At 57.8% G+C, this 17707-nt stretch overlaps 1 protein-coding gene across 4 annotated transcripts in view; it reads left to right on the top strand.

The window, feature by feature from the left end:
- Positions 1-16648, top strand: part of CAMK2A (calcium/calmodulin dependent protein kinase II alpha) — a 37550-nt gene extending 20902 nt beyond the window's left edge. The window contains exons 12-19 of one of the 4 annotated variants that reach the window (XM_076350161.1): positions 454-496; positions 2881-2921; positions 7192-7224; positions 8315-8363; positions 9673-9748; positions 10585-10679; positions 11057-11285; positions 11502-16648. In XM_076350161.1, the coding sequence (XP_076206276.1) occupies positions 454-496; positions 2881-2921; positions 7192-7224; positions 8315-8363; positions 9673-9748; positions 10585-10679; positions 11057-11285; positions 11502-11505 (570 nt within the window). In that variant the 3' untranslated portion in view covers positions 11506-16648. Of the gene's footprint in view, positions 1-453; positions 497-2880; positions 2922-7191; positions 7225-8314; positions 8364-9672; positions 9749-10584; positions 10680-11056; positions 11295-11501 lie in introns of all 4 variants that reach the window. The other 3 variants (XM_076350158.1, XM_076350159.1, XM_076350160.1) reach the window with 3 other exon arrangements.
- The last annotated feature ends 1059 nt before the right edge of the window (positions 16649-17707 follow it).

Genomic DNA, 17707 nt, shown 5'->3' with positions numbered 1-17707 from the left:
GGTGATCTTTGTGTGGCTCCCATGAAAAATTCCTGCCCTGCTGCTCGTAGCTGGCACAGCTTTAATTGCAATTAAATCCGGTTCCGCTCCCGGTGGCTCCCCTCCCTGCCAGCTGCTGGCCCTGGTCAGCGGAGTCGTGCTACATCTAGGGCAGGGTAAAGCGAGACCGAAATGTGCCCCAGGGATATTTAATATCCCTTTAATCTTGGAGGGAAAGCAGTTTCGGAGAATGCAACCCAACGCCCTTGCGCTGGGGATATGGAGTTGGGTACTGAGGGCTGCTTTTGATGACAGGAGGAGAATATCAGCCCCGTGGGCCAATTTCCTTCCAGCGAGGTGGCCGAGGGACAGGTGATGCGCAGGGCTTTCCTCCCCCAGGGCTGGGGGGAGCGGCAGGGGTGTGGGGGGCCGGGGCCCAGCACACCCTTTCCTTCTGCCTTCTGTGTCTTTCAGGGAGCCATCCTCACCACCATGCTGGCCACCAGGAACTTCTCCGGTAGGTGCCGTCTCTGGGGCTCATCTCCTTGTCTTACAGGGCGCGCAGGGCAAACCCATAGGGTCCCTGGAGAGCTGGCTTTGCCTCGGGTGTCACAGGGGGTCTGAGGTTGCAGCCTGGTGCCTCTGGGGATGCATGGCATGGGGTGGTGGTCCAGGTCAGGTCACCTGGTACCTCCAGGCTGGCTGCTGCCTTAGGATGCAAGAGAAAAGGTGTCTGGCTGAGGCATGGCAGTCCCCAGAGGTTTAGGTTTTTGGGGTTTGCATCCGCCCACCCATCTAGCTTGTGCCAGGGTGGGGGTGCAGGTGCTGGGGGCAGCCAGGGCTCAAGGCAGCTTGTTTTGTGTCCTGGAGGTATTTGTGGCTTGGGGGGAGCATCCTCTGCACTGGGACAGTGTCGGAAAGGTCCCCGGGCGCCACTGCAGCCAGATAGCAGCAGGGTCCCTCGGGTCCCTCCCTGGGCAGGAGGGCGCTGATCCTGCAGGGCCCCCCGCTCTCCTCCTGCCTCCCTACATCCCGAGGGCTGCATGGAGACACAGGAGCAGGGACAGAGCGCGGCAGCCCCGCCTGTGCACCAGGAGAGGTCTCGGTGCAGCCACAAGCCCCCCTGCCCCCGTGCCCTTGCTGAGAGCTGTCCCCTCTGGGGACACCCTGCTGCCTTGGAGCAAGCCATGCAGTTGGGATTTCAGAGGCGGGGATCAACGGGTCCCGGCAATTCCCAGACATGGAACCAAAAAGGAGCCCGGTGACTGCAGAGCTCATCCGCTCGCTGTCACCTCCAGCCCTCCCCAGCACTGGGGATGGCCCTGGCAGAGGTGGGACAAGCCAGCCGAGCCCGGCACACTGGCTGAGTGGGCTGGTGACAGCTTGTTGTGGTTTAACCCGGCAGGCAGCTAAACACCGCACAGCCATTCGCTCACTCCCCCACCCCCCGTGGGATGGGGGAGAGAATAGGGGAAAAAAAAAGTAAAATTCATGGGTTGAGATAAAAGCAGTTTAATAGGACAGAAAAGGAAGGGCAAAAAAAAAAAAAAATGAAAAAAGAATATACAAAATAAGTGATGCACAATGCAATTGCTCACCACCCACCAACTGATGCCCAGCCAGTCCCCGAGCAGCGGTCACCGCCCCCCGGCCAGCTTTCCCCCAGTTTATATACTGGGCATGACGTCCCATGGTATGGAATAGCCCTTTGGCCAGTTTGGGTCAGCTGCCCCGGCTGTGCCCCCTCCCAGCTTCCCGCTGGCAGAGCACGAGAAGCTGAAAAGTCCTTGACTAGTGTAAGCACTGCTCAGCAACAACTAAAACATCGGTGTGTTATCAACATTATTCTCATACTAAACCCAAACCACAGCACTGTACCAGCTACTAGGAAGAAATTTAACTCTATCCCAGCCGAAACCAGGACACAGCTGTTTGGTGTTAGACGGGTGTTTCGGGGTGCTTTGCGAGGTGCCCCAGGAGTCAGGTGTAGCAGGTGGGCAGAGGGGAGACGGGGGCTGCTGGCCCAGCCAGGTGCCGGGGGAGAGGGCCGTGGCCAGGGTTGGTATCTGCATTTGTCGTGGGGGGATCGTGCTGACACATTTAGCACTTGTGGGCAGCGTGCGGCGGGGCTGGAGGAGTCCAACAGCTGGGGGGATCCGGTGTCAGGCCCCGCGCCGGGAGACGCGGCAGACACAAAGCATCGGAGGGCATGAAATTCAAAAGCATCTCTTGTAGTGCTGCCCGTCCCACACACAGCCCAGGGGCTCGCCGGTCCCCCCTGCCCAGGAGCACGGCGGGGCCGGCGGGTGATGGGGTTCCGTGGGGGGCTGAGCCCCATCGATCCCACCCTGCTCCGGGGGTGCAGGGGGAGCGGGGTGGCTTGCACAGCCCGGGGGGCTGCGGCAATGCCGGCAGCGGTAGGTGGGCACCAGGGAAGGCGTCTGCTTTTCATCATTGTCAAAATGTGGGCTGCAGCTGTTGGGCCGGCGGGCTGGCAGCACATGATCCCGGCAGCATGGGGCTAAAATTAGAGGACGGCAGGCGGGCAGCCCATTCCACCGCGCTGCGCCACGCTCGGTCACCAGCACCCCCCGGCCGGAGCCCGCCTGCCGCCGGACGGCCCCGCCGGCCCCCTCCAAGCCACCCCGAGGACTCGGCGTGACGCTAGGAGACGGGTCATGCCCCTGGCCAAGAGCCACTGGGGTAGGACGGGACCCTGCCGGCAAGGTCGCCCCTGAGCTCCCGGGGGCTGCACCAGGGGTTGCTGGAGAGAGGACGAAACCCACTGGCTGGTCCCGCGGGGTCCTGCCGCTCTGCCACCTGGCACCATGCTGCTGATCCTTGGCCTCCTGGTCTTGGTGCCCTGCCTGGCTCTCCTAACCTCCTTCCTCCTCTCTCCAGGAGGCAAAAGCGGTGGCAACAAGAAGAATGACGGCGTGAAGGTAAGCCCTGTCCCTGCCGCCCTCTCCCGCCTGCCCCTCTGCTGCTGGGGCGGCGGTGGGGGTCTCCGTGCTGTGCCGGCGGTCCCCACGACACCCCGCGCTTTAAAGGGCAGCTGTTGGCCCGGCTGTCCCGGTGTCTCCCTGCGCCACCGGCTCGGCTCCTGCCAGGACAGGCAGTGAACAGGAGTCTTTGCAGTGTGGCGAGCGAGGGGAGCGGGCTGGTGCTGGAGGGGTGCGCGGGGGGAATTTGCTGCTGTTTCATTGCCTGCAAAATGCGCTCGCCCCTTGCTGCCCCCAGGGAGGGGGAGAGGCAGAGGCTGGACCAGGAGAGGGGACAGGGGACAGGGGGAGGCAGCTTTGCAGCCTGGAGCCACGGCTTCAGCCTGGTAGCAGCCGTCTGGTGAGATGGGCGGCTGCATCTCCTGCTCGCCCCAGCATGCATCCCGCTGCGGCTGGTGGGGCTGGGCTTGCCCCCCAGCTCCTGTCCCATCCCGTCCCCAAGGGCTGGTGTGCTGCTGGGTGGCACATGGGTGCCTTTAACCCTCTTGGCAGCGCTGCTGGCCCCCTGTGCCCAATGGCAAACAGAGCAAAGGAACTTGGTGATGCTTGACAGAGCAAATGGCTTGGTGATGCTCTAAAAACAAGCCGGTGCTTGGCGGACCTTGTTTCTTGGGCTGCAGAGCCCTCAGGTTCACCTGCTCCTCTGAGGTGGGGCCACAGCTCTTCTCCAGGACAAGGTGGCTCCTGGAGGCAGCAAAATCCTGCTGCTGAGCAGCTGCTTCTGATGATACAGAGATGTGGTGGTTAGTGAGCTCTGACAAACTCCTCCTGCAGGAAGGAATGGTCCATGTGAGGGTCTTTCTCTCCTTACCTGTTCCCTTCATGAATACAAGCTCTCACTCAGCGGGGGAGAGCTGGCGTGATCACATCTCCCATCGCAGGGCAGGGGTGCAAGGTGTCAGGCAGAGCTTTGGGAGCCTGACTGCAGCACGGCTGCTCTCCTTCCTCTGGCCCTTTCGTAGGGACCCAGCTGTGGGGCTGTGAGGGGCGCAGGGTTTTGGAAGAGCCGAGCCCTCAGCTGGCTTCTTCCCTCCTCAGTCCAAATGTTCAATGGAACCAGAGGTCTAGGGATGGCTTGTCTTTCTCCCACTCCTTCCAGACCTGGCAGCTGGGACAGGACAAGCCTGCAAGGCTTGAGACCATGCAGGACCCTTCAAACCGGGCCATGCAGTGTTATTCTGCAACATGAAGCTGATGGCCTGCATTGCTATGAGAGCAATGGGGCCCCATTGCTTTGGGCCGTGGTGTCAGGATATCATGTGGCTTCCAGGACAGGATTGCTAGATTTGGACAATAGTGCTGGCACAGAGGGGACAGGTCCCATGGGAGTCTCAGCAACCCATCTGCCAGCCACTGCTGGCCTGTCCTCTGCTGCTCTGAGGTCCCGGCTGCTTCTGGGAGTCACCTGAGAAGTGACACCACAGGTAGAGCTGACTTGGTACGAGTTGCTGGAGCACAGGTGAGAGCAATCAGGAGATGCGTTTTTAAGCTGTAAAAGGAGAGATTGGTGGATGGAGAGACTTCATCAGGCACGGTCCTGAATCTAATTTTCCAGCAGAAAGGGACAGTCTTGAATTTCATCTCTAGCATTGCCTGGATGGTATGGTGGTAGAAGTCCATTTGCCAGCCCAACTTGCTAATGATGCTCCCTCTTGGACTTCAGAGTAGCTTTGAGGGCAGACGTTATCCTGGGAAGAGGGGCACTTGCTGTTGTAGCAAAACAGCTAGTTTGGGTAAACAGCCTTCTGGCCCATCACTGAAACTCAGCAAGGAGGGTCTGGTTTCAGAGCGGGATCAGAGAGGCTGGTTTGCATCCCCTGTCCTCAGCCCCTCACCGGTGAGCGGGGAGCAGCGAGTGAGGCTTCATCCTGAGTGCAGTCTACCAGCCAACACTCTGCTCAAGAGGGTGTACAAGCTCTGGAGAAAGAGTTTGCTTTTTTATTGCCCCCTTTCTGACAAGTGGAGGTGAGACAGCCTGGCTAGATGGCCAGGAAGGTAGAGGAGGAGAAGACAAAGTAGAGGCAAACTCATTCCCAACAGGTTGCTTGTGTTGGCCACCTTCAGCATTACCAATCCCACCTCTCATTCCCATGCTCAGCCTGGGGAGACTCACAGCCTAACCCACTCACGGGGGCACAGGGAGGCTGGGTGCTCCAGGCGAAGCCCACCGTGGGCAGCTGGCAGATGTCAGGGCATCGCTGGGTAACGTTCATTTCTTTCCATCTTGCTGGAAAAGCGAGGCAGGAACCTGGAAACCTGCCTTGGGCGGGTGGGAAGGTGGGAAGGGAACGGTCCTGCCTGCTCAGAGCAGGGCTGTAAGTCAGGCCAGGTGGTGTGATTCATTGTCGGAAGAGTTGTGTCCCCATTTGGAGAAGCCTGCCGGACTGACCATCCTCATGAGAGCAGGCAGGTCCCAGGCAGCCACCCCTGCCGTTCCTGCCCAAAGCTACGCAGGTGGGCAGCAGGTAGCTGGTGCTGCCCTCCAGCCTGCCCGCACAGCCCTTCAGCACTGGGGTGGTGCTAGCCCAGGCTCAGAGGGCTCGAAACTCACCCTCCCCAGGAGGTTCCTCCCCTACTAAAAGCATTCACAGGACCAAAAATCCCCCTCGAGCCCTGCTCTGGGGTCTGTGGGAGGTCTTCTGGTCCCAGCAGCTATGATACCTTCACTGCCCTGTGTAGTGTCACATCTTGTCACATTGTAAACTAATGAAATCACTGCCCCATGTCACATCCTGTCCCGTCCTAAATTAATGAGCTCACTGCCCCGTGTTGCATCCTGTTACTGTATGTCCAGACTCGACGCGGTCACTGCTTTGTGTTGCATTCTGTTGCGTCTGAAATTTCTGCAGTTTACTGCCCCGTCTCGTGTCCTTGGGTAGCAGAAGCTGTCAGCCCCTCCTGCAGACAGCCCAACTCTGGCGGCTCCGTTTCCCATGAGGTTCCTTCCGAAATACCACAGCTCGCTCTGCCCTTTAGGACATCTGTTGTTTCGGTGAAGGAGGGGCGAGGATTAACGTAGGACCTAGGGAGGGAGGGGAGAGCTGCACAGGCAGAGGGGGAAACTCAGTGACGATGCTGGTGGGAGGCAGTTAGGATATGAAAGGAGCAATGAGGGGGAATGGATATCAGCAGTTTTTACACTGCAGCCCACCCACGCACCCTAACGGGTCGCTCCATGGACTTTTCCAAGAGATTTGCACTGTGTGCGCTGCTTTTCCCTCTATAGGGCAGGCAGAGCCAGTGCCTTGTTAAATATGCTGGTAAAACACACTGTTATTTGGCACTGCAGCTTCTGACTCCTGCACACTGGTGTTCCCTGTCACCCGCTGTGATTCATCCCCTGGGAGCTGGAGGTGGAGAAAGGGCATGAGGCCAGCCTGCACGTCCCCCTGTCTTCTGGCTAGATTAAAGATGGAGACGAGGAGCAGAGCACAGCAAGGAAGGAGAGTCCAGAAGTAGTTTGGGATTGCAGGCAGAAACGTGGCTATGGGGTCACCCAACCCAAAAGCCTTAAAGCCTAGCGGTAGTGATCAAGGATGGAGATAAATTTGTGCATGCGCAAGGTCTTCTCCTTGGAGGAGACTTGTCCTGATTTAAAGCACTGGAGCTGTGCTCAGGACAGCTTCCCACACGGTGTGTCTGCCTTGTGGGGTCGAGTGGCAATAGCCATGCTGGCTTGAAACCAGCCAGCTTAGTACTGGTCTAGGTCCAAAGCTAACTGAGCGTCTCCATACTAGTCAGCAACATGGGCAGATGCACCCAGAACAGCTCCAGTCTGTAAACCTCAGTACGGCACTCACAGTGGGCGCAGGGCTGTACAGGTGGTGGAGCTGCCTTAGCTTTTCAGCGTCCCACTCCTGTTCCTGTGAGCTTGCTGACCTGGTCACAAAGCCACCAGAGTGGTCATTGACTCCTAGGGGACTCCCTTTTGGACTAGCCAGGTCCTTGGGATGAGCAACACCAGAGATTGTGGCAGGTCAGGAGAGAAAGGTGCCAGCAGGAACGCGGGGAGGGAGCTGGCATGGCACCACCAGCACCGCAGCCAGCGGCATGTTGCTACAGGAGCACCAGGTTGCCCCCCGCGCCTTTCGTTTGCCCCTCCACGAGGACCACGAAGGGTGGCTCAGGAGCTGCTGCCTCTCACGTGCCGCTCTCTGCCTTTCTCACTCTGTGTCTCTTCCTGTTCCATCTCTTCTCCTTGTTTTTCCAGAAAAGAAAGTCCAGTTCCAGCGTTCAGTTAATGGTGAGTGTCCTTCGTCTTCCTCAATGCTGATATTGCTGGGCCTATCTACATGTTCCAGCTTCCCCCATTTTTGGAAGTTACCTCGGGGTAGGGAAGAAGGGACACCGGGGTTGGAGGGAACATCCTCAAAGCCGTATCACCCACAAACCCCATTAACAGGGTTGGTGCAGGCACTTGCTGGCCACCAGCTGGTGGGAAGCCAGCCCTGGTTCTTGCTGATGGGTTCTCATGCCGTTTCTCCCAGTTCTCCTGACTCAGGTCTGCAGGCTGCATCGGTCCAAGGAGCCTTGGAGAAACACCTTCCATGCCTCTGCGGGGACTGTATGGTCATGGGACACCTTGCCAACCTACATCGGGGTATTATGGGTAATACATAAGCAAGGCTCTGCTGGGAAGAGCTAGCAGAGCTATTGCTCTAGCTCCGCTAGCAGAGTCGCCTTGATGGGGCTCCTGGAGAGAGACGGGGGGTCAGTACCCCCCTCCCCCCCAAATCTGTGTAGTGCTCAGCTGTTTCTTGAAAGAGCTGTGTCTCAGCCTTCGGTGGTCCATGTGGGTCTTGGAAGCACTCTGTTTTATTGTACATTTCTCTCCCTACTCTGCGGTCAGTGTGGTCTCTCTCACTCCTGCACAGTCCCCTCTTTCTCATCCCAGCTCCTCCTCGCTGTTAATTTGTACATCTCTCTCTTTATCGTACAGTCAACATGGTGTCTTCCACCCCTGCACAGCCCCTCTCCCTGCCCCTCCGGCAACGCTCCTAGGAACCCACCAACCCACCCCGGACCTGCCCCCGTCTCTGTCCCCACAGGTGTCGGTAGGAAAGGCAGCGCCGTTCCTACGAGACCCTCCACAGCCCAGCTCTTGTGCCCTTGGCTACAAGGAGTGGAGGGTCAGGGAGGGCTCTGCCAGCGCTGCCCTAGAGCTGTGGTTGAGGACGGGTTGGACCTGCTGGCGTTTTCCTTGGTTTCTGTCCGTTGGCACAGTCGAGCGCTGTGGGGTCGGACTCGGGGGGCTGTCAAACACACGAGCTCTGCCTGGCACGGGATGAAGACCCCTCTCACCGTCCCGTCTCTCCTTTCTGTTCTTTGCTCAGGAATCATCGGAGAGCACCAACACCACCATTGAGGACGAAGACACCAAAGGTACCGGTGGGGGTACCCGGGAGGGTGGGCAGGCTGTTTTGGAGGGGTGCCCCGAGGTCATTAGTCTGGCCACCCTAATGAGATATTGGCTACAGCAAAACCCACGACCATCGAGCTGCCTCGGGGCCCTTCAGAAGTGGCTTTCATTCCTTAGGGATGAAATGCCACAGGTGGCTTCACTGCTGAGTCACCACCACGAGCAGTTGGGGCACTGCTGGCGAGTAGGGGGGGTCCCAAAACCAGGGATGTTCCCTGCAAGCAGGCATGGAAATGGCAGAAATCTGCAGGGACAGCAGCCTGGCCGCCCGCTCCTCCAAAATAAATGGCACTTTGGGAAAAGCCTCCAGGGGAAATCCCTGTCTCCCACCTGCCAGGGCCAGCTTTCTAAGAATAACCCAGGGAATAATTTGTCGGTGCTAATTTGTAAAGTCTCTCAATGAAGCGATCCCAGCACAAAGCAAGATGGACTTTGGCCTGACATAAGAGTTAATGGGACGTTTGTCCTCCTGGGGAACGGCTCCCCAAGAGCAGACACAGAGGCAGGTGGCGCTTGGGAAGTGATGGCGGTCCCTCTCCTCCTTTCTGAACGAGCTCCCTCTCCTTTCATTAGCCATGGTACAAAAAAAAATTAAGTCAAGCATGACGCCGATTTGCATTTGAAGCAGAGCCTCGTTAATAAGCCCAGGGTTACCTCTGGCAGCTCCTCCTGCATCCCGGGGAGCCAAACCCGCTCTCGCAGCCTGGTCCCTTCCCAGCTGAGCCAGCAGCGCCTGGGGTCCCCAGCAGCAGCTGCATGGTGCCGTGCCCTTCATGGGGTCCCTCCTTGTGTCTCCCGGGGTGGATGGCCACATCACCCACCCATCCTCCCACCCAGCTGAGACCCTCTCCTCTTGTCTCAGAGGGAGGTGAGAGCATCCTTGGTCCAGCCTGCCCTGGCTGGCCCCTGCTCCGAGTTCACGGGGTAGAAAGTCCTGGCTTGGCAAGGCTTTGCAGCCAAGACCAGCCTGTGCCACCTTTTTGGGCCAAGAGCAGCTCACCACTCAGTGATTAACCCTTTTGCTCTTTAGGAAAATACAGGGGGTTTCAGTTTTGCCCTGACTTTGGAGGTCTTTCCTCTCCAGGGATGAAGAGCCCTTCCCCACATCTCTCTCCCAAGTCCCTCTCCTGCTTTTCCCCTGGACAGTTTCCAATGGCCCCCAATGTCCTGTCGTCTGTTTCTAATGAGAAAAAGATACCTCACCGATATTGCAACGCCAGCACTTTTGGTTTGTTTTCTCCTTTTATTTTCTTTTTCTCTGTAAACCAACAGTACGGAAGCAAGAAATCATTAAAGTCACAGAGCAGCTGATCGAAGCAATAAGCAACGGCGACTTTGAGTCCTACACGTGAGTGTGCCCAGCGTGGGTTTGGGCCAGGCCGGGGGCTCAGCCTCCCGGAGCGGGTGCTCTCACCGTGACACCACAGCCCAGGAGGTTTTACTGCTGCCCAGGGCAGGGTGACCAGGTTGACGTGGTGGTGGGGCATGGAGACCGTCCAAGAGAAGCAGGGGACATAATTTTCCAAACCTGGTGCTTCTTTCACACTAAGCTGACCACATCTCTCTGGTGTCATTGTCATGGATGAGCCCATTTTCTGGTTTGCAGAAAGACAAATAACTGTAAACGTGATTTATGGTGGAAGAAGGAACATTGCATCCATGGTATCCATTATACCCAGATTGCCACAGGCTGCTTGGAAGCGTAACTGCTTTCTACTCGCTGAGCTGATGCTCCTCAGAGTACACTTCTTCTGTGTCCAAGGCCTATTTAATTAGTGATTTCTGAGAGAGTGCAGGTCTTCATCCCTGCCTCAGAGAATCGCAGCAGGGGTATTTTGATACAGAGCAGAGAATATGAGTTTTTCCCTGCTGTTTTTCTTTCTTACAAAGAAGACGGCAGTGTTTTGGGAGGTTTAATTGGAGATGGTGACCAATGGAGAATTCACCCTGCCTCGCTGGGGTCCTGGCTGCAGTCGGTGGGCTGGAGGTGGGGTGGGGTGGGCTTCACGCAGAGTGCAGGGAAGAGGCCAGACTTCTGCTTGAATTGCTCACTGGTGCAGAGGCTCCTTGGTCTCAGACTGAGGGGGAGTCATCCTGAGCACGAGCCGTTTGGGTTTTGCAGGCTCTCACGCCAGAAGCAGTGAGATTACCTCTCCCTTTTCTCTCCCCTTCCCGCCTCCCCAGGAAGATGTGTGACCCTGGGATGACTGCCTTCGAGCCCGAGGCTCTGGGCAACCTCGTGGAAGGCCTGGATTTCCACCGATTCTACTTCGAAAACCGTAAGCAGCCCCCTTGCCTCCTGAGGGACCCTTCCCACCTCCCATGGGCCCAGCTGTGTCTCGACCTCCATCAGCTTGCTGGAGAGAGGAGGGTAAGGGTGGCTTTGGGAACACCTCTGGCTGATCTGGAAGATCCCAGCAGGAGGTGAATCAAGCCTGCTAGGTCAACTGGGACCGGGCTGTACGCAGAGGAGTTGTTTGGTTAGCTGTTTTCTACGTGGACCCATCCTGAACCCACCCGTGCAGCATTTACTCAGCCCCTCCAAGCAGAGAGCTTAACTCAAGCATCTCCCCTTCCCACATTGCTGCCGCCTTGGGCAAGAGCCACCCAAACTCCTCCCCCTGCCTAAAGCTGCCTGTATTTGTCCCCTCTCCAGTGTGGTCCCGGAACAGCAAGCCCGTGCACACGACGATCCTGAACCCCCACATCCACCTGATGGGAGACGAGTCCGCCTGCATTGCCTACATCCGCATCACGCAGTACGTGGACGCGGGAGGGATCCCTCGCACCGCCCAGTCCGAGGAGAGCCGCATCTGGCACCGCCGGGATGGCAAATGGCAAATCGTCCACTTCCACAGATCCGGCGCCCCCTCCGTCCTACCGCAGTAAGCCCTGTGAGGCTCCGGGGATGGGGCACGGGGGGGGCGTGGAGGGGATGGTGTGGGCTCCTTGTGGCGTTGAGGCTGCGAAGCGGGTGGGATCCTGCCCTGAGGATCTGCAGTGGGGAGGAGGTGGCCGACGGCCATGAGATGGCAGTGGGGAGAGGGATGCTCTGCCAAAGCGATGGTCAAAGAAAACTCTGCCCGGTTTGTGTTTTGCAGCTGAAGCGCGGTCCTGCCCGTGTGGGGTTTGTCACTGACTGACTACCAAGTGGAGACCTCCTCCGACATCTTCACCTACGGGACTTTGGCTGTTGGCTCTGCTGCTTGGTTCCTGCTGGAATAACCCCTCGCTTCTCACCGCACACACGCAACGGCCCTGCCGGTGCCGCGCAAGCATCCCATCGAACCCCCCTACCCCACCGGGGCCGGGGCACTGGGCCCCCTTCCTCTGCATGAACCAAGAAAAGAGAAACCATGAACCTAAACCTGAGCATCTGGCCGGCGAGATGATGCGTGCCGGGGTAAAGGCCTCCCTCCTCGGCTGCATGGAGTTGCTGGGACCCCCCACCACCTGGCACGTCTCCTGAATTGGTCTCGGACTCGTCATCCGCCTCCATCCCAACCTCTGCTGGGAGCCCCCCAAGGAAGAGGAGGGCAGGGAGGCAGTTTTGAGCTGCTCTGTGCCGCACCCTCCCTGTGCACCGGTGGATTTTGCTTTGCTGCTATGGAGGTCCCCATCTGCCACCATGGCTCCTGACCTGAGCTCCCACTTCCCGGCAGCCTCAGCCGGGGAACCGCAGTTTAAACCCTTTGCAAAGTCCAGCTTCCGCGCGCCCCTGGGCGAGGAGGGCAGTGTTTGGACGGGTGAGTAAAGGCTATCTGTTTATTTTCCCTTCCCAGGATTGTAGGCTGGCTCCTTCCCAGGAGGGCGAGTAGGCTTGTGCCCTGGCTCCGAGCGGCTGCCGTGCTGAGAGGGATGCTCTCCCTCCTTCCTCCCTTCTCCCCTCGGAGCAGGGACCGGCGAAGCTGGGAGAAGAGAGGAGGAGAAAGGCAACTGCTTCCCAGCACCGTGTCGGCACAGCCGGGAGCCGGGGCTCTCCCAGCCATGCCATGGCGGTAGCATCACTCCTGCGCCCTCCTCCCCACCCACCACCCAGCCTGGATCCTTTACTCCAGCACCCAGCCCCGCCGAAGCACCCACCCCTGCCCCTCCAATGCAGCACCCGGCGCTCCCCCCGCGCCCGGCTCCCAGGCTGGGACGGGGTCGACCAAGCTGGCCACCAATTCGGGGCGCAAACCTCCATCGCCCACACGACTCCTTCCAGCGACGATGAGGAATGCAAGCTTTATAAAGTAACAAAACTCTGCAGAATCTGATCGTGCTTCGAAGAAAACAAACAAGCCTTTAGCTGTCTTCTACTTTGCGCGCATGCCTTTTTATAGGGAAAAGAAAACAACCTACCGTGTATTTCGTAACTTGATTTTGAGTATTTGCTGAAATGGATCTTTATGTAATAACTAGAAACAGTCAACTGTTTAGGGCAGGGAGGGTGGGGGGATTTTCGGGGGTTGCTGTTTTTCGTTGCGTTTACACTTGGTGAGGGGTTGCGCCGCCACGATGCTCCTACCACGGGTCCTGCAGCTGCCAGACCCCACCCCACGCCGCGGCGGCTCGTCCCATCCCGTCCCACAGCACTGGGCGGGCGAAGGCACCCACGTCCCCGGGGCACCCACCTCCAGGGGCACCCCCTTCCCCGGGGCACCTTCCTGCACCCCATGGATCTTCCTGCAGGGCAAACCCAGGCGGCGGCTCTTGGGGAGCCACCGGGACGTGGCTTTCAGGACAGAAGACATGGCCGGGAAGGGGAATTTTGGTCTCACCTCTTTGCCGTCAGGTAGAGGTCCGAGGGTGGGTGTTTTTCCGGCAATTCTTCCATTTCTTGTTCTCTTTTTTCCTACTGGAACCTCTTTGCTCGTTGATGTGAGACTCCTGCAGCGCTGCTGCCCCGGGGGACTTTCTAGCTGCACTCTCTTCATCTGCATGGCGTTTAACTTTCTAGACGGTGCGTGTGTTGAAAAACAAAGACATGAACAAAAACCCGCTTGTTTTGGACATAAAAAAAAAGGGAAAAAAAAAAGAAAAAAAAAAAAAGGAAATGTTTTCTCCATGTAAATTCTGAGTGTGTATTTTGCCTTTTCTGTGGTTTTGAATGCTTTGCTCTCTGTCAAGGCAGGGACGGCTGCTGCGCAAAACGCAGCCACATCCTTGCAGACTGCAAAAATATTTTCCCACTGGATGGAGGGGTAGAAATCCAAACTGTTGGGGCATGAACAGGCCCTGAGAGGTGTTTCAGTGTGTGCCAGCGGTGTGATAGTTGCTTGCTGGCGATGTGTGTAGGAGATGCCTTTTTGGGGGCAAATCACACAGGTTCTCCACGGGTGCAAATGTACGTCCCCATGCCCTTGGCAGACCTGTGGTGTTTGACTGTGGAGCTGCATTGGCTTGCAGGAGATGGCCCCAAAGCAGGGAAATCCATGCAGGGAGAGGATTAGCTTTTAAGGTAGAGTGTGGGTGTTTTTACAGATCTGTTTTTTTTTTTTCCTGCAGTTGTGTAGTGCTGAAGTTTTTTTCATTTTTAAAGGAAGGACTGAACTCTTTCATAGTTCTCTCTCTCCCTCTCCAGAGCTGGCTCTGAAGCCAGCCATGGTGAGTGTCTTATCCACCTCCTGATGCACAGGCTCTCTGGGTGTCAGGAGTATTTTTGGGGATTGGTACGAGATGGATGAGGAAGGACGAGGTCACGGCAGGGCTCTGCATGGGGGCTGTAGTGCAGGTGTCATTTCAGCCTGGTTTTGGAGCTGCCGATAGCTGTGGGCCTCGGGTGGGCTGTGCGGGTGAAGCTGCTCCAGCAGCTGCTGCTGGAGAAAGGACTGGGACAGGGGGTGTGGTGGGGTTTGCCGGGGATGACGGGTGAGGTGCTGGGGTAGATACAATCTCTTTTCACTGAGAGCCCACTTTGGGCAGTCACTGCTAGGGAGGAACATCTTGGTTTCCAGGGAGGCTTTGAGCTGTCTTCTTGGAGGTGGTTTCTCCTCTTTGGGGCTTCCCTACTGTCATCTCTCCAGGGACAGGTTCCTTTGGAGGCAGCTGGATGTCCTTGCAACACCTAAAATGCTCCTGATCCTTTCCAAGGGAAGCAGAGTCTGGGGTTTCAACTTCTTTCTAGTCTTCCAGTCAAGCTGAAGCCTGACCAAGGAAGACCCAACTTCCCAACCTGCCCATGTTGGCAACATTAAGCACCTGCACTTTAGGGGTCTGTTCTGCCTCGTTTCTCTTCCCCACCTCACCCTGCTTCTCCAGAGCAGGTTCTTGCATCCCCACAGCATCTCTGAGCAAGCACTGACAAACCACCACCCTTTCTTTTAGTAGCTGTGGTGAACAGCTTCTGTCTCTGTCTTCCTTCACATTTCCTGATTTCTCCTAAACTTGCAGGAAAACTAAAAAAAAAAAAAAAAAATCACCAACTGCCACCATCCTTCCTTGGCTCACAGAGCCAGGGACGCTGCCCTTACATCTGTACTTTTAAGCTGTTGGCACTGTCCCTCACACGTACTAACTGGCATCACCCCAACAATCCCACCATGGTTCTGGGGATGACAAGGTCCAGGGCATGTTCCCAATAAGCAATATGGACGAGGCCACCTTGTTGGGATGGAGTTCACCACCATGGACCTCCTGTCCCCATCAGGCTGTGGCATGTTTCATTTCCTAGTACAGACACAGCCCGACCCACCTGGTTGCCCGGCCATCAGAGTCAAACCAAACTCAGAAGTCCTCCAAACTGATCATCTCTTCCACCTCTCACAGACCACAGGGGATATCCGAGTGGAAGCACTTGCTGTGGTGGTCTCAGGCTCCCAGCTCCACGGGTGGGCTTGGGAATTGCCTGTTTTCCCTTCCTGGCTGCCAGGGTCCAGGTCCAGCTGCAACATCACCATTTCTCAGGTCTTGCTGGTGCGGCCGCTCTGGAAGAAGAAGAGGCCACTCCTGGGCCTCTGCTCTTTGCTGGAGGAGCGGGTGCTCCTCTCCTTACCCTGGCCAGGCACAGCCGAGAGAGCTGTCTTTCCCCATCCCGAGTAAATGCCCCATCTGTCAGGCACGGAACCGCCGTCTGACCCCAAACCTGCCTCCCCTCCCTTTGCCCTCCATGAGTTGATGCCCCCATGGAGCCCCAGAGGTTGGAGCAGGCAGCAGCAGCCATCTGCCCGCACTCTGAGCTCATGGTCTGCTCTGCAGCCCATGGCAGGATCACTGGGGAGGAGCAGCAAACAGCAGTGCCGTGTTTGAGAGAGCAGCCACATATAGCCCCACATCCAAGAGGTGTCTGTCAGCAGAAGATCCCATAACCGTCTCCTCTGATCATCCCAGGAGCCGAGCTAACCCTTCTTCCCCACCGCCAGGACACATCTCATGGTGTACACCGCTCTCTTGATGCAACCACCGTCCTCCTGATAGCAGGGTAGAGACCTCACTGTTTGTTACCCATTTCCAAAGGTGCAGATCCCAGCTCATCCATACCAGGCAGGGAAACCCAGATGTGAACAGGCTGTGGGAACATCAGAGGGGGGCTGGTGGCCCCTCTGCCATCCATCCCCCAAAGGCCGCCTACCGGTTCCCTGCCACTCGGCTGAATGTCCTTCCCACCCACAGGTCGACAGAGAGTGGGAGAGGGGGCGGTGGAGGGGGCTATGTTGAGCAGCTCCTTCCTTCTTTGGGTTGTTGTCCCTTTTTTCTAACTGTTGCACAATTTTAGGGCTTTTGTAACATTTTTTTGGACAAGCAGGGAAAATATGTTAACAGTGGTTTAAGAAAAAAATGAGATATCTCTCTCTCTTATATATTATATATATAAAAAAATATATATATACATACAGGAAATCTCTATGGAAATATTTATTTAAGATGATTGCAAAAAATATATTGTAATTAAGAGTATACCAAGCTTTGTCACGTAACAAAAAAACAGGCCCCGAGGAGGGGTAGCTGCCTGTCCCCTCGTGTCTGTCAGTCCGTATGGTTGCAGCTGAAGCCTTTCTCTTATCTTTTTGTAAGTGCACTCGAACTGTCGAGCAGTGTGACCGTGTTGGATTCAGCGGGCGCTTGATGCGGGGGGAGGGATTGATTTTGTTTCCTTTTCCTTTGTTTTTTTGGAACCTGTGGCTGTGAACAGAATGATCACTGCTGAATATTTGGGGTGGGCGGCGGGGGGACCGGGCGCGGGGTGGGTGCGGGAGGGAGGGCGAGTGTCAGTTTTATTCTTGGTGTTCAAGTGCAATAAATAGCTACCAACTTCTGAGCATGGAAACGGATGATTCTCCGTCACTGCAGTGACTCAGACCGTCTGCCACCGCCTTGGCCCTCCGTCACCGCGCTCCTGTCCTCGAAAGCATCAAGGCTGGGATCAAGCCTTGGGCAGCGGCTGCAGGCGGCAGGCGCTTTGCTCCTGCCTGCAGGATGCTGGTACCCTGGGCGCTGCCTGCCCCTGGACACCAGCATCCCTGGGGCTTCGGGAGAGCTTGATGTCACCCCCAGACCTGGCTCATCCCAACCCGGCCCTTCTCCCAGGGACAGGGCTCCGGGGGCTGCAGGTGTCTGGGAGACCCCATGAGCTGGCTGGGAGGTGGGGGCCGAGCTGTTGCCCTTGCCCACTGGGCAGCAAGAAGAGTTTTGGGGGAGCTGGTGCTGCAGGGTGCAGGGCACAGAAACCCCCAGCCGAGCCCGGGATGGGTTTGGGGGGCTCCCAGGGGCAGCTGCCGGGCTTTGCCCGTGCAGGCAGGCTGGCACCGTGGGGGCTGGGGGGGTGGGGGACGGGATGCGACAGTCCCCGCCGCTGCCCCGCACACCCCAGTCCCACCCGCGGTCCCGCTGCTCGCCGGGGGTGCCCCCCCCCGCCCGCCCTGCCATGTGCCGCGGCCCCAGCAGGTGTCAGCACCGGACCGTTCCCGCCGCCGCCGTCACCCCCTTCGCCGGCCCGGGACAGGCAGGGCGAGGGGCGCAGACCCAGGCACCCTCGGGACTGCCCCTGCCCCCCGGCCGCCCCTCCCTGCCCAGCCCATCGCCGCCCCGGCAGCCCCGGCCGTGCCGAAGGGTCTTGCGAAAAGCCTGGGAGAAAGCCCTGGGCTCTCCGGGAGAGCAGCGGGACGCACTGGGAGGCCAAAGTGGCAAGAGTGGAGGGGGTGCCTGCCTCCGGGGACGTGGGGAGGATGGCATCGGACCCCAGGCCACATTGCGGTGCAGGGTACGAATGCACCGCCGGTCCCGGGAGCAGGGCGTGCTGCCACGAGCGAGTCCCACGCCTCCCCATGCACAGCTGCATATGGCCCGGGGGACGTGTCCTCCAGCTGTGCCACTGCCCCGGCACCTT

This window comes from Aptenodytes patagonicus, chromosome 12 (assembly GCF_965638725.1).
Source record: "Aptenodytes patagonicus chromosome 12, bAptPat1.pri.cur, whole genome shotgun sequence".
NCBI lineage: Eukaryota > Metazoa > Chordata > Aves > Sphenisciformes > Spheniscidae > Aptenodytes > Aptenodytes patagonicus.
Note: the sequence above shows the minus strand (reverse complement) of the source record. Positions and strands in the feature narration are given on the sequence as shown.